Source organism: Cibotium barometz, chromosome 33 (assembly GCF_041138505.1).
Source record: "Cibotium barometz isolate CiBa-2024 chromosome 33, ASM4113850v1, whole genome shotgun sequence".
Taxonomy (NCBI): Eukaryota; Viridiplantae; Streptophyta; class Polypodiopsida; order Cyatheales; family Cibotiaceae; genus Cibotium; species Cibotium barometz.
Window position 1 is genome coordinate 16,313,201 of NC_141078.1, and position 16,273 is coordinate 16,329,473.

Below are 16,273 nucleotides of genomic sequence, written 5' to 3' on the forward strand. Positions count from 1 at the left end.
GGTATGGATGCTTCTGATTCAAAGCCATTTGGGCACTTTGTACATAGAGGACCACCTTCATCCAGTACTCCTATTAATGGGCTTTCGTCTACCCGTAGTATTAATGGGCTTTCATCTAACCCTAATAATATTCACGGGCTTTCCTCTAATGCCAGTACCATTAATGGGCTTTCATCTAATGCCACTACCATTAACGAGTCTCTAGACCACACTTTGCCTCATCATCCCATAGCTCTCCATGCGACTCCTTTGCCCGAAACCCCACTTCACAGTAACCTATTTGGGCACTCTGCTTTGCAACTGTTAGCCACATATCCAGAACATCACCATCTCCATCCAGCAAGTTTTAATAGAGAGAACCCAATACAAACCTTTGAGCATACACAGATTTTGAAGAAAAGCAGGAAGGATTATCAAATATGCCAGAGTTTCCTGCCCCACCTTAGCTCCCCTGGTTCCTTCAGGAACCTTAGCCCTAGCCCTTTAGCAGCAGAGAGCTCCTCCCATTCCCCCATACAGAAGCCTGTTCCCAGTCTAAACTTGCCTGCCCAAAATAGCTGGCATGGAGTCCTCAATGCTCAGCCAACTCATCCACATCTGGGTAACCTGCAGTCCTCAAGGTCAAGTGCCTTCTATGACCCTGCCCAGTCTGCAGATTCGCCCGCCGGGCGGCTCTCAGTTCAGTCGTGGGGAAACAAGCCTTTACCAGTGGTGGACCCTCATATCTGGGTCATCATGGAAAAAGAGAAGCAAAGACAATGCAAGAGCATCGAGCTTGTAGCATCTGAGAACTACACTTCTCAAGCTGTCACTGAAGCTCTGGGTAGTCATCTCACCAACAAGTACTCCGAGGGCATACCGGGTGCCAGGTTATACTGTGGAAATGAAAACATTGATTTCATAGAGAATTTGTGTATTGAGCGTGCATTGAAGGCTTTTCATCTTGAACCGAAAACGTGGGGGGTCAATGTGCAACCATATTCTTGTACAACAGCAAATTTTGCAGTTTATACAGCTCTTTTACAGCCAAAGGACAGAATAATGGGTTTGGATTCTCCCTCAGGTGGTCACCTGAGCCATGGCTACTATACCTCTAGTAGGAAGAAAGTGTCAGGGGCTTCTATCTTTTTTGAGAGCTTCCCGTATAGAGTCAACTCAACTGGCTACATCGATTTTGTGGATCTTGAGCGCATTGCACTTGTTTATAGGCCAAAGCTTCTAATTTGTGGGGCTAGTGCTTATCCTCGCGAATGGGACTATGCCAAATTTCGTGATATTGCGGACAGGTGCGGTGCTGTTTTGATGTGTGATATGGCTCACATAAGTGGTCTTGTTGCAGCCCAGGTATTTTTCGTAAGCGTTTTGGTTATAGAATTGGTTTTTTTTTAGAATTATATATTTCTCCCCCCACCTTGCCCCCCCTAAGAATCTTGTAAACTCTTTAAATGAATTTTGATTTCGTCATATTGTAAACATTTTTTTTTCTCTTTAAGGAGTGTGCTTTTGCTTGAGAGAAAGAAAGAAAGTTACCTTAATGTCTTCAAAAGACCGACTGAAAATTGAAAGCTAAGATCTGAGACTCTAAGATTATACAAGATGAAAATCTAGATCCCACTATGCTAGATATAGGGTACAATAAGTGATGGGATATGGGAGAGCTGAATAAAAATAGTCAAATACCCTGTATGCCTGGCAAGGACCCATCCAGGATGTCCATCATGGGTGATACAAGAAGGCTAGAGATGTCGATAGTCTGTTGCGAGGATGAGGTGCTCGATGGCGGGCCATGATCTCGTGAATCTGGGGCTAATGAGTTGGGGTTGTGTTACGCACCTAGTGCTAATTCTCGAGATTAGTGACCTAATCTGATAGGGTTAGGGGAGCCCTGGGATTAGGAGAAAGCAGGCTAATATGAGCAGCTAAGATTATTATTAATAAATCCACGTGTACTGGCTATTTATAATAGGATGGTTATTTATAGTAGTAGTGGGTAGTGAAGCATGGGTTATTATTGTCATAACCTCACTATTGGTCAGAGACTCCGGTCACGCATGTGGCAAAGCATAGATTGGCATGCCGAAGGCCTCTATGGGGCATATTGGCATGGATCTGTGGAAGTTAAACCTTAGTCCTTGGCTTGGGGGTGGTTCGAAGCATCGAACTATGGTTGGGAGGCGAGCTAGCCTACACTCCTCTTAGGGGGTTTGTACTAATCACTTGTGTTTCATGTTAAGGAGATCCATAAGGTTGTAACAATTGGTATTAGAGCGACCTAAATGGGGAAGGTATTGCGATGCACGGAAGGTCTCAGTAAGCTTTTCCGTTTTGCTTTCCATGGATTCACAAGAACCAGGTATTCTCTACGCTTTTGTGCTAAGGTTGATTTAATGCATACTCGTTGAAGTGATCTCTCTACGCTATGCCTAAGTTTTTTTCATCTCAAGAAAAAAACCTTATGCTTTTTAGGGTTCTCTGACATGTTAGGTTACTTGGATTCTGTGAGAGGGAAACAATGTGAGAATCGTGTGTGTAGGAGATGTGGAGAAGAATGTAACATGCGCGGAAGCTTGATGAATAGAATTTGTTCTTCCAAGTATAGAATTCAGCAATCTTTCGTGACAAAGATAATGCACAAGAAAGATAGATATGTGGAGAGAGAGAGAGAGAGAGAGAGAGAGAGAGAGAGAGAGACAATATTAGGTCCCGAATACCCTATGTAGGGCCTTCACCACGGATGGTGTATGTGCTTTATTAGAATGATGAGAGAATAACGCGAATTTGTGGACTCTTGACCTTCTGTCACTATTTGGTTACCAATTGGTCCACCCGTGCTTTCTCATTATGTATGTACAACGGATTGGCATCCATGGCAATTGCATATGCTGGGGATTGATGCCACTCATGTGATACTGCATGAAGGGAATCCTAGGAAAGCTTCCCCTATGGTTCAACTTAAGAAAGGAAGGCTAAAATTAGGATTTTTAGCAAAAAGACCAAAAATTGCAACAAATATAAGAGCTGTTTGTTGAATTTCAGTCATTGGGAGTGCGTGGGAGAATGAATACCACCTAGAAACACTCTTGGAAGCTTGGAAAATACACTAGCAAGCTTGGATATGGAGTTGGGAAGAAGGAGAAAGTGCAAAAAATATAGCCAAAGAGGCTCATGAAGAGGGGCGCCTAATTCTAGAGAGAGAGAAGAGAGATGGTGAGATGTCCACCCTAGGTGTCAGGTAGAGAGGACAAGTGATTTGTGGTGCAAGTTGGGATGGACACATGGCTGGTTGCTGTGCATAGTCGAAGGAGAGGAACACAAGACATGGAAGAAGTTCCTAGGAGGTTGGTTGGTGGTGTTCCGTGTCACTTGGGGCACACCAGGAAAGGCTTTTAGTCAACGGTTCGAAGGGAGGATGATTCTCCAAGGGGTGGAGTGAGAGTGCGAGACTCAATACTCAAGAAAAGAAGACGAGAGAAAGTGTTAAGGGATAGGGCATGCAAGGAAAGGGGATAAGATGAAACAGATGCACAGATCTTCATCAAATTTGGAGTTGGATTTGTAGACCGGGAAGGGTTTTCAGTGAAAGGGTTGCCAGGAAGGGAAGGATAATAGGTTCCAGGAAGAGACAAAGGGATGATGACAGTCATCCAAGAATAGAAGTTGGAATCCCATCATCAAGTTTAGTAGAGGGGAATGTCATGTGTATGCACATGGACATGGACATGCTTTTTCCAAGGCTAATCCTTGAAGGGCAACACATAAAGATCAGATTTAGAACCAGATAAAGGAGCTCTGCAGCTTTATTGGCATGGAAAGATGTGGTGGAAGGACCAGGAGGTTGTTTGCCAGTACTGTAGGGGTTTATTCTTGTCGACTGCAGCAAGATGGATTTATGGGTCCAAGGACATCTTTGTCTTTATATAGTGACATGAAACACATCGTGCATGGTCTAACTCGGAGGTAACTTTAACTCCATGGACACCTCGTTGATCTTTCTCTAGATAGGAAATGGTTCGAAGCTTCTGAAACATAACTTTGGGCATAAGTGTTTCAGTCGTTGCTTCATTATCCGAAGATATACCCATTCTCTTTCGAGAATTTCACATCCCTTCTATCTTTATTGGCCTGTTGAGTGTAGGCCTCCTTTGCTTTAGCTAGCTTGTCTTTGACTGACTCCAAGATTTCCTTGTAAGACCTTGTCAATTTGTTCGCTTCAGGGATTGAAGATGAGGTTTTGGTCAATAGCGACATGAATGGTCTTCCAAATGCTGCTTCATAAGGAGTCCTGCCAATAGTTGAAGAAAACGAATCATTCAAGATTTGCTTGAACTAAAGACAAATAAGATTCTCACTTATCTTACTGATCGTGGACATAACATTTCAGCATGACAAAGGCCAACTGGTTGTAAATCTCCATCTGGTCATCTATCTATGGCTGAAATGCATTGGAAAAGTTTAGTTCAGTACCAAAGTTGTCGAACAATGTCCTCCAGAAATGACTCGTAAACTTGGCATCATGGTTTGACACTATGGTCCTAGGAACAAATTTGTTGAATCTATCAATAATAGTCAAACATTGCGTGCTATGCTTACTCGGACTCGGAGGCAAATTTGTCACAAAATCCATAGATTTCAGTGTTCACATTGTGAAGTTTTCGTCCGAGTTGCGGCCAGTTGATATTGTGCTTATTCTTTCTATCTTTAGCGGTGCATATGCCCTATCAACTACTTATTTGTTGTACTAATTCTTTCTATTTGCTACTTCCCTTAGTGCTAGGCTTCATTATGGCTGAGTCCGCCTTGCATCTCCGGAGGTTTGACAAAAACTCAATACGTAGGACTTTGTGTGAATATATGCTCTTATGTGTGTGTGCGTGTGTGTGTGTGGAGTGCGTGTGTGAGAGCATATCTTGATATAGAGTTCACCCACTATTGGGCACTGATGACGTTAGTGGGGATGTCGTAGTATCTAGTCCATACTATGCATAATGGAGTTGATAGTTACATAGTCTTGTGGGTTGACTACCATGAGTAGATAACATGCACGTTCCTAAAAGGTGAATTTGGGCATGTTCATGGATTCATCTAGGTATATATATATTTGTTGAATACCTAGTCTAGGGTTAGGGTTTGCAGGATCAGAGAGGGCAGCCATGGTGGATGGAAGCACTCCATGGCTGTGGAGGTGCAGAGAGAGAGAGAGAGAGAGAGAGAGAGAGAGAGAGAGAGAGAGAGAGAGAGAAACTTAATGCTCTAGAAAGAGATGATTGCACGACTCAATGTATTTGATTAAAGTTGTGTAAAGTACACCAAGTACATGCATTTTTATAGGTTGCAAACCTTATAAGCATATGACACGTCATACACTTATCTTATCCAGTTATAAGGGGTGTTCACACCTTAGTAGGTGTTCACACACACTTATGCATGAATAAGGTGACACACACACACATGGGTTGATACATACACATAGGCTTTTTGGGGCAATTCACAGACGGACACAAGTGGGTACACAAGGTTACACATGAAGCTCCGAAATATCCAACAAACCCCCCTTCGGAGCGAAGGTGATATCTTATGAAGTGGCCTTTATACTTATGGTGATTTGGGCTCATTGGCACCACGTGATGCAAAAGATCACAGTGGCCGTACTTGACGTGATACAATAGATCACAACGAAGCCTGCAAATGGAGCTTGACCCCACACATAAGATTCCTCAGTCCTTCTAGACTACCCCCCTTGACTCAAAACAGGGTAATGGAGAAAATTTTGAAAGCCTTTTATAGCACAAGGCGCTACAAACATAGATGAGAAAACATTGACACACATGAACATTCATTACAAATCTTTTTCGGGGGACGACCTAGGTAGAGGACCTATGACACTCACACAAAAAAACACAAATATTTGAAGGAGATAAGATCCCCCCCTCGAACAAATGTCGATGTAGATGCAGTTTGCGGCGCCGGTGCCAGCGCCAAGCTGTGGATGCTTGGCCAGTCATTTTAGGTCCGTGGACCATGGCAGAGAATCCTGGATGACTCTCAATGTGTTGTGTGAGGCTTTAATTAGTTAATTTTGACTAAATCATAAAAGCCCAAAAATTAATTAATTGCACAAGCTTCAATTTTCTGATTTTACTAAAAATTTGGAAAAGCCCCAATTTGCTGAAGTGATGAATCACTTCGATTTTGAAAACTCCCAAATTTCTGTATGTAGGCAGGCTTTAATTAGATGCTAATGGCTTGATTTTGCAAAAAGCCCCAAATGTTATGGCTTACAGAAACTTTAATCAGGCAATGTTCGCCCTAAATTTGAAAATCCCTAATCTTTGTGAAATGTAGATGCCTTTAATTTGGTGATTTTTTGCACCATTTTGAAAAAGTCCCAATCTGATTTTGGTGTGGATTTTGTAGGTATTGGTTTTAGCACTCTGAAGCTACTCCACAAGCCTTAAATGAATATTTGCTTCACACTCCTCAGATGCGTGAGCCGACTTGAATTTGCAGGTAGGGAAAGTCGCGTGCAAGCTTTGGCAAGTTGAAGGTGTGATGGGATGAGCAGTAGTGGGACCTGCTGTTGATCAGAGAGCTCGAACTCGAGCGAAGGTGAGAACAGGAATACGCCCAAGCGGGAATACCGGGAAGGAACAAATGAGAAAGTGGCCGAGAAAGGCGTGGACGAGGTGGGCGGAAATGCAAGGACAGAGCAGAGTGCGCGCACGTTGGTAAGAGGAGGCTTGGAGGAGAGGGGGTCGTGGCCAGGTAGGGTCCGACTTGGGGGAGATGGGCCGAGCACGGGACGCATAGGTTTGAAGAGCAGCGGCATTGTAAGTTGGGACTAGGCGGCAAGCACTGCTAATGGAGCCAGGCCTATGCGTGAAGGTCAGGAGTAGGAACGTTGACAGCAGAGAAAGTCACGAGCATTGAGTCAGGGGAGGAAGAGCGAGGATTTGATACCAAATGTTGAATACCTAGTCTAGGGTCAGGGTTTGGAGGATTAGAGAGGGCAGCTATGGTGGATGGAGGTGCTCCATGGCTGTGGAGGTGCACAAGCCGTAAGAGAGAGGGAGAGAATTAGAGAGAGAAACTTAATGCTCTAGAGAGAGATGATTGCACGACTCAATATATTTGATTAAAGTTGTGTAAAGTACACCAAGTACATGCATTTGTATCCTTATCTTTTGACTCTATCATAAATCACATGAACATATAAGCATATGACACATGTCATACACCTATCTTATCCAGTTATAAGGGGTGTTCACACCTTAGCAGGTCTTCACACACACTTATACATGAATAAGGTGACACACACATAGGGTGGATACGCATAGGCCTTTTGGGAGTAGTCCACACACGGACACAAGTGGGTACACAGGGTTATGCGTGAAGCTCTAAAATATCCAACAATATCTTGGAAAGGTCCCTCAGGAATAGGTTGAAGCAACCCTGATTTCTTCCCATGAGATGCTTTCACTTTTGATAAATAGGACAATGTTGCACATAGGTGAACACATCCCGCCTCATCTTTGGCCAATAGTATTGCCTTTCTATCTTCTCTCAAAGTCGAATTCATGCCCCTTTGACCACCGGTGTTGGCATCATGGGTGTCATGGAGAAGAGCTGCCCTAAACGACTTCATGACACAAAGGCGGCCTTTGTAGAAAAGCCAACCATCTTGTATCAAAAAGTGGCATGGTCCTCCGGCGTCCAATGCATGTTCTCACTGTGTACCGAATGTAAACGGAAGGGCAATTCAGTACACCACGCTAGGGGCTAGAAGATGGGCTCACCCCCCCCCCCCCCCTCTTTTATGGTTAGATTACCAAAAAGGAGTCTGCTTCCAAATACAACTTCATAGGTGCTCAGGGATTCTCCACTGGCTAACACCTGTCTCTTCTAGTAGTACAATATGAAAGCAAAACAAAAAACATATGCAGAATTTTGTTGACAATTCTCAACACAAGAAGGCACTTCCAGCGTCAGGCATATGTAGGACAACTATGGACAGCCCATAGCACTCCCGCATCAGCCCGAAACAACCCTGTATCTTCACCTTCCTCCTGTATGGTTCATAGGACAAGTCGACCAGCCATGAGGGGTTGTTTACAACAGTCGATCAGCCCTCAGTAGCCACAGAAGGATGCGACCAGCAGCAGTACACAAGCCTGCAAGCTCCCGATCAGAAGGAAAACTGTCTAGATGCACAAGACCAACTATTCCTCTCTGTTTTTATGATATGTCCAGTCTCTGTTCAAGCTGTAAATTAGCCGGCCAGCAATGGAGAACATGCAGGAGGGGTTGGCCAGCACCTCCCATGCACCTGTTAGGTTTTTGTCGTGGTAGAAGGCTGTAAACAGCCTGTAGAAGCAGTCGACGAGGCGCCTCCCATAACACTGGAGTCTTACTCAAGATTAGAGCTCCACCACCAATATTAGCTCCCATGTGTGCTTTTTAGGTCTAGAAGGGGGCGCCTTCTTGAAGATGGCCCAAATATTGTCCATAGCCCATCCTTTGGCCGCCCGTGGATTAAATAAGTCCAGCTCAGTGTGTACAACTTATAAGTTGTCCGGCCACTTATAAGTGTGTGAACCTGCACCCATAATTATTAGTATATGAAATCATAAAGCTGTAAATTGAGTTTTTGGTGTTAGAAGTCATCTCCTGTCTTTATCAGACACCAGGGCCTCTGTTGTGGGTGTGCCCGCCCTGTATAGGTGTTTTCTCATTTTTCCTCACTCGTATTTTTTTCCCATTTTTCCCATTTTTCCATGGTGTGGGTGGCTGCCACCCCACAGGCTGGCAGGAGCATCTGTAGCTGGCCGACTGCACTCTGTTGCACATGGAGCTGACTGACATGCTCAGTAGGGGTCGTGGAGGTTTTTTCTGCTGGCCGACTGGAAGTGCCCAGTCGTGTGGGCTGGCGGCGCATCCTAGCGCTGGCCGACCCTAGTATGGGGCCATATAAATAGGCCCCATTGCCCCCACATTGTTTTCATTCAGTTTTTTCCTCGGGATCTTGTGTATAGAGAAGAGTTACACGCCTATCTCTCTCCTTCTCTTGTGCTGTCTATTTTCTGCACTCTACTTGCTCTTGTGGTCTCAAATTTGGTTATCATTTCAGCTGCGTATTTTGACATTTGGGAGCACTTACCACCTGCAAAACACATGTAGACCACTTGTCAGTCCCAAATAGGTGTGCACATACACGTCCACAAGGTGCCTAGGCGTTCCTGGCCCCAAGCAAGCAGAAATCTCAAGCATTGTCCAAGAAAACAAGACAAGTCATCCAAAGATAAAATCAAAGTAATACACACACATGAGTGCAGCTAGACTTGAAGAAACACCCATCTGCTCAGTTGTATCCGATAAAATGTCTAGGGCTCATGATCCTTCCGGAACCTTCCCAAAACATAAATACAAAAGATCTCCAAGATAGCTAGTCTCAGAGAATTACATCATGTCAAGCTCCATGAGCCATACATGTACACCATGTCAGGTCCCACAAGCCACACATGTACTATCATGTCAGGCTACACCAGCCATACATGTGCTGTCATGTCAGGCTCTGTATGCCACACAGACACACCATGTCAGGCTACACCAACCATACATGTATGTCATGTTAGGCTCCACATGCCACACATGAACAATAGAAAAATAGAAGCTGTAAGGAATTTTGTGACATTCCCCTTGGCTTCTAAGTAGTGACCGCAACTGAAAAGATTCCAAGTAGGCCTTCAGAAGCTTCGGATAATCCACAAAATAATCCTCGTCCATCCATTTTGCATCCGTAGCTGAATAGTTTTTAAACTTCATACATGTACACCATGTCAGGCCCCACAAGCCACACATGTACTATCATGTCAGGCTACACCAGCCATACAAGTACTGTTACGACCCTGTGTTTTTCTCTGGACAGTATGCAGGTGTGCATGGGGACATGGTGGACAGTGTGAATGGCATCAGGTTGGAGTCAAAAAATAAGCCCATGTGTGGACAACCCCAAGTGTGAAGGGGGCCAATTGATAAAAGTCTTCTCTCATAACCCATGGGGACAAAGGATTTTGGAGGGGACAAAGGTTTAAAATCCTTTAAAAATAAAAGAACCCCTTTTTGGGGATAATCGTGGCCCTTATGCTATTTTGGGGCCACGTGTGTGCTTTTGGAAAAAAAGGAAGGCTGGCTGAAGCGTGGAAGGGCAGGCGTGGAGTTTCTAAGAGAGAAAAAGCGCAAACAGGCTGCAGGCTGCACCGCTTGGATTCTTGCTTTTGGGGGGGATAGTGGACAGGCTGCAGGCGTGGAGATCTTGCTGAAAAAAAAGAAGCGCATACGAAGCTGGGCTGATGGCAGGCGTGGAAAGGACTGATGCACAGAACCGGCTGATGGGCTGCGCTGAAATACACACAACCTGAACTCCACAGACAGGCTTGCTTTTTGGGAAAAGTACACGGGCTGGTTGTTGTTCAGCAGAGAAGACAGGCGCAGACTGAATCCTTCTTCTTCTTGGCTTTTGGAGGGCTGTCTGGCCTGCTGCGCAACAGTATACACAGGAGGGAGTGCAAGGCTGGACAGCAGGTCCACCTACAAGTGTTCTCTCTCTCTCTCTCTATCATGTCGAATCAGGTGCTGGACTTCAGGCGGCTGCAGGACAAGAAGGCAGGACACAACGGGGCTTTTCCTCATGTCTTTCTCTCTCTTGTGGAAAGTGACATAAAGACTGTAAGTCTCTCTTTCTTTGTGAGCAAGTGGGACTGCAGGTGATGTCTTTCGGAGTCTCTCTTTTCACTGGCTCAAGACTGTTCCAGAGTGGTTCTCTCTAGCCCTTTGTGAGAGGAAGGGTTTGGAAGTTCAGAGGGTGGAAACAGGACAGTTTATGGGCTGTTTTTGCTTGGCTGCAAATTCAGCAATGTACTTGGGTTTTTGGCTGCAAGTACAGGTCAATTGGTTATGTTTCTTGGCATGGGAGTGATGCAAGCTCGCATGGCTGCGTGCTCATGGAGCAGATTGTTTTCTTCCTGCTAGAAAGGAACATTGGGACCTACAGTTATGGGCATCTCTATGTTTCCAGATGTTTCATGAAGGAACAGGTAACTAGATGTATGCCGTAGTTGGCACTGTTGTTGAATGGTGCCATGAATGGTTCTATATGGAAACAGGACAGAAGTTTCAAAGGGAAACAGGCCTAAGGGTTTCATGTGGAAACAGGTCGTAGGTTTCTCGACGAGGAAGCATGTTTTTGGGTTTCTCCAGGAGATAGGTCACATGCAGGCAGAAGGTACATGAATGGACACATGTTTGGTACAGCCTTGCTACTGATTGGGCAGGGGACAGGGAATCCATGACAGAGATGGATAGTACCCTTGGAAGGTAGAGAAGGTTTTGTACAGGTGTGTCGATTGTATGGTATGCTGCGCTGTGATACTCTTTTGAGGGACAGTTTGGGAGTCTGTGTTGTGATGCAGAAGCACTGGATGTGTCAGGGTGTGATGCTGTTCATAGTGTGAGAGGCTATGGATGGTTGTGGCAACCTTGATCATGGGAGAAAGCTTCTGTATGCAGATTCAATGTGAGAGAGTCTTTCGATGCGAACAATGGCTGGATTTGTTTGTGGATGTCGAGTGGACAAGAAGCCAGATGCAGGTTCTTTGCAGGCTTCAAGGGTTCTACTGCGACGGCTGAGTTCCCAGCCTTATATTGTAATCAAAGCTCTTTTATTCAATTAAAGAAATACCGCAAGGGGCGCCATTGCGTTTTGGGGCCAATCGGTGTCCGTGTATTGTTTGCAGGAGCACTCTAGCTCCCCTTGTTTGTTTTCTTTTTCTAGGTCCTCAATGCCGTTGAAGTGTTTTATGTGCAAGTGTTTGTTTCACCGCCCGTCAGGCCGGTTTACAAGTACTGTCATATCAGGTTCCATATGCCACACGGACACACCATGTCAGGCTACACCAGCCATACATGTATGTCATGTCAGGCTCCACATGCCACACATGAACAATAGAAAAATAGAATCTGCAAGGAATTTTGTGACATTTTCCCCGGCTTCTAAAGCTGACTGCAACTGAAAAGCTTCCAAGTAGGCCTTCAGAAGCTGTGGATAATCCACAAAATAATCCTCGTCCATCCATTTTGCATTCATAGCTGAATAGTTTTTAAACTATTCACAAGATAGCTGAATAGTTTTTAAACTTCACAAGATACCTACGCACTAGCTTGCCACTTGCATGCTTGTGCTCTTTATAAAAAACTATCTGCTTAGGTTGCAATACCTCCTCAAGTTCATCCACTTTTGGTGGATCTTCCAAAATTGGTTCCATAGGAGGTGGTCCCACATAAGTCCTCAGCAAACTGACATGAAAGGCATTGTGTATTTTCTAGTGATCGGGCACATAGTTGTTTCTCGTACGCGTACGAACCTATTCGTACGTACGAGTCGTACGGTACGATACCGTACGAATTCGTACGATATCGTACGGTACGAGTTAGGTTCCCCCCCCCCCCAAAAAAAAATTTTTTCCCTTGAAAAAAATTTTCCAAATGCTTAAAAAAAATAGAAACCCTGCTTTACGAAGATCCCAAATGCTCGCAATACTTCGCAACTTTCGTGTCCACTCAGTATTCCATATGGGGTTGTGGAGAGACCTAAAAAATCTGGCGAGGTAGACTGGTAGTGTACACTTGATTGGTAGGATGAGAGAATCTTGCTACATCACTTGGGGATCCCTGGTATAGGTAGGCTAGACAATTAGATTCTCAAGTTATGCACAAGGGAGAACATTTGGACATGGCCATTTTGATCTAGAGAGGAGTCCCTAAACTTATCACCCTAGATGCACTCCTCGTATTTGTGCAAGGACGGTCCCTTAGTCATAAACGCTACACTGGGAGACCTTTGGTATTGCATTACCCATCCAGGTTCTTTTTTGGAGACAATCAGGAGATCCAACCGGGAGAGACACATATCCATGTACTGGTTTCTCAAGCACTGTAGACTCCTCCCCTCCCAACCTTCCCTCACATTCAAGCTTGAAGCTCCATAGCTTGTAAGTGTAAAAAATAAAAACCGTATTTTATCGTACCGCATCCCAAAATTTCATATCGTACCGAATATTCCCGTACGGTATCGTACCGTACCGTATCGTATTTTCGTACCGTGACAACTATGATCGGGCAATACCAATCTATATGCCACTTCATTTATTTTCTGCAAGATTTGGAATGGCCCGTAATACTTGTTTGAAAGCTTAGGAAACCGGCCTTCTTTACCTGGCCACTTCCGAAGACGTGCTTTCTCAAACTTAAGTAATACCCAATCACCTTCCTTGAAAACCACCTCTCGTCTGTGTTTGTCAGTTGCCTTTTTCTGCTTAGCTTGAGATCTTTCTATGGCTGTCCGAACTTGTGCAAACGTAGTATCCAAATCATGGACATACTCATTTGCTGCTGCAAAGATTTCATCTTTTGTTCGTAAGATAGGTGGAAGTACCACCTTGCCATAGACTATCTGAAATGGAGCCATATTAGTTGAAGAATGCAGTGTTATTATATGCAAACTCAACCAATGGCAAATACTTCTCCCAATCTGCCTTCTGCTCAGCTACATAACACTTAAGCAAATCAAGCACAGCTGAATTTGCAATCACTCTGACCATCCGTTTGAGGATGATAAGCTGATGAAAAACTCAGCTTTGTGCCCATATTATCAAACAATGCCTGCCAAAATAAATTGGTAGTCCGAGGATTTCTATCCCCCACAATAGAGTTGGGCATGCCATGATGTTTGAAAATCTGAGCTAAGAATAACTTTGCCATGTGCTTTGGCTTGATTGTTTTCCACACAGGAATAAAGTGTGCCTATTTTCTAAAACGATCTATAATACTCTATATAGCATCATTTCCATGTGTCGATTTCGGCAAATCCATAGCAATGCTTTTCCATGGTTAATGTGGAATGGGTAAGGGTTGAAGCAAACCAGGTGTCTTATGTTTGTCAAACTTGACTTTCTGACACACTATGCACTCTCGCACATAAGCTTCAATATCCCTGCATACAGCTGGCCAAAAGAAATATCTTTCCAAAGCTTGTGTAGTAGCTAGAATACCACGATGACCAGTATATGGCGGAGCATGACACTCTTCCATAACCTTTTGGCGTAATTCATGCACTACACAAATACGATTTTGCATCATCAAAAACCCATCTCTAATCGAATAAGATGGGACAGCAAAAACCCATCTCTAATCGAATAAGATGGGACAGCAGTACCATTATTCAAATCAGCCCAGATAAGCTGAAAATCTGTCCCCAAAGCATACATATCTCACATCCCTGATAAGTCCTGATGATAGGCGGTAGTTACGGCATGCACTTGAGGCTTGTGTGACAAAGCATCCGCCATCAAATTCTTCTTACTCGGGGTATGCAAAATCTGAAAATGGAACATAGACAAGAAGTTTGCCCACCTTAGATGCTTTTCCGAGAGTTTAGGTTGTGTAAGAAAGTGTCGTAAACTCTGGTGATCTGTTTTTACCATAAATTCAGTCCCCAAAAGATAATGCTTCCATGTTTAAAGGGCATGAATAACGGCTAATAACTCTTTCTCATAAACCTGCAAATACAATTCCGCACAAGGTTGATGGGTACGTACTGTACGTTGTGTATATGTACGTACTGTACGGTGTTCCGTACAGTAAAATTTTTCATGTACGTAAAAATACGTACCATTGGCAAACAATAGGACATTCAACACCTTTCTACATTTAAGGTACATAAAAGTTTGAAACATTCAAGAATCAAAATAAACCAATTTGCATGTAGTATGTACTAATTTCAAAACACACATCATATACTTGACACAATGGCTGTCAAGACAAAATAGACGTAGAAAGGCTCATACTAGAGCATACAAATAACAAATGTCTGATGTCAACCTAAAAGGCTCATACTAGAGCATACAAATAACAAATCATAAATGTCTGATGTCAAGAGTCAAGACTCAAAAGTAAAAAACACTAAGCAATAACAAAGAGTCTCGACTCGACTCTCGAGACTCTACTCTCTGAATCTCAAAACTCCTCATCGGATGAGGATGATGACACTCCTGAAGAGAGCAAGTCCCCATCTGTCAGGATGTTGCCCTCTTCATCATACTCTGGCTCTGCCATCATACTCTGCTGTCCTGGATCATCATCCTCCGTAGGCTGAATGAGAGGAATAGCCTCATTTGCCCGTCTCTGAGGAGTACGGACAGGAAGCTTTCCTCGCCGAATGGTCTCTCGTCGTGAAACTTCTGGACCTGCATCTCACCCGACTAACGGGAGACTGAGAACTCGCGCACGTGACCTCGTCACACGTCGATCCACACTCTCCAGCTCTCTGTGCAGCATGCGAATAATCTCCTCCTGATCGTTTCTCACAAGCTGCTGTTACTGCTGCTGCTGCTGGCTGCTCAGTCTCCTCTGCACTCCCCTCCGAGACCAACTTCAATTTTGATGGATCTGTCTGTTAAAAAACAAAATGCAATTCAGTGTTCACATTATTAACAGCGTAGAAAGTAGTAATTAGTAATTACAAATATTCGCTTGTAATATGTATAAACGCTAGCCCAAAGTTTCAACTTTCTAACCTGCTTGGGTGTCCCCAAAGCGTGGTAATCTCGCACAAGCTTCATATTTGCTCGGCAGTAGACTAATCTCTCTAGCTGTGCAGTGCTGAGTCGATTACGGATCTTCGTGTGAATTAGCGAATAAGCACTCCAATTGCGCTCGCATCCACCAGCAGAGCAATCCTGCATGTCACATGTGCATTGTGACGTGTCAATGGTGACAAATTACAATGGACATTGGACACGGTCATAGACAATAGACATTGGACAATGAACCATGGTCCCAGGTCCATAACCCATGTATGGAAAATGTAAAGATAGAAAACTTTACCTGTGAGAGGACACGTAAAGCGATACGAGTGAGACTTGGAAGACCTTGTCTTCCATAACTCTGCCACCATGTAAGAGAGAACTTCGTTGCCTTCGGCCTCAACGCCACAGGTCTAGTAAAGGATGACCCTAAATTATTTTCATAGCTAGCGAGCTCTGCATCAATGTCCAACTGCTCATCCTCCTCGCAAATCAAGCCAATGTACGCATCCTTGCCCTGTAGTAGACTCCTGTCATTAAAAAGAGTTGGCTTCTTGTAGAAAGGATGAAGCAATGCAGCCATCGCATGAATGGGCCGACTCATAAATGTCTATCTCTTGTCTACAATAGCCAAGATC

At 44.2% G+C, this 16,273-nt stretch overlaps 1 protein-coding gene and 1 pseudogene across 2 annotated transcripts in view; one reads left to right on the forward strand and one right to left on the reverse strand.

The window, feature by feature from the left end:
* Nucleotides 1-16,273, forward strand: part of LOC147619356 (serine hydroxymethyltransferase 4-like) — a 35,487-nt pseudogene that overhangs the window by 379 nt on the left and 18,835 nt on the right. The window contains exon 1 of the transcript XR_015261841.1: nucleotides 1-1,344. This exon is cut by the window's left edge and continues 379 nt beyond it. The product of XR_015261841.1 is annotated as a serine hydroxymethyltransferase 4-like (transcript). The remainder of the gene's footprint in view (nucleotides 1,345-16,273) is intronic.
* LOC147619357 (uncharacterized) lies at nucleotides 14,716-16,238 on the reverse strand. Its single transcript, XM_086772983.1, has 3 exons — nucleotides 15,937-16,238; nucleotides 15,627-15,788; nucleotides 14,716-15,502 (listed from the first exon to the last, which is right to left on the reverse strand). The coding sequence occupies exons 1-3, from the start codon at nucleotides 16,216-16,218 to the stop codon at nucleotides 15,221-15,223; spliced, it is 726 nt and encodes a 241-aa protein (XP_086629109.1). The 5' UTR covers nucleotides 16,219-16,238; the 3' UTR covers nucleotides 14,716-15,220.

Bases quoted from the DNA above. Each gene is read 5' to 3' on its own strand.
- LOC147619357 (XM_086772983.1), bottom strand. From the start codon at position 16,218: ATGGCTGCATTGCTTCATCCTTTCTACAAGAAGCCAACTCTTTTTAAT. The intron at 15,789-15,936 runs GTAAAGTTTTCT...TGTGACATGCAG, and splicing joins CTTTACGTGTCCTCTCACAG to GATTGCTCTGCTGGTGGATG. The intron at 15,503-15,626 runs GTTAGAAAGTTG...GTTTTTTAACAG, and splicing joins CTTTGGGGACACCCAAGCAG to ACAGATCCATCAAAATTGAA.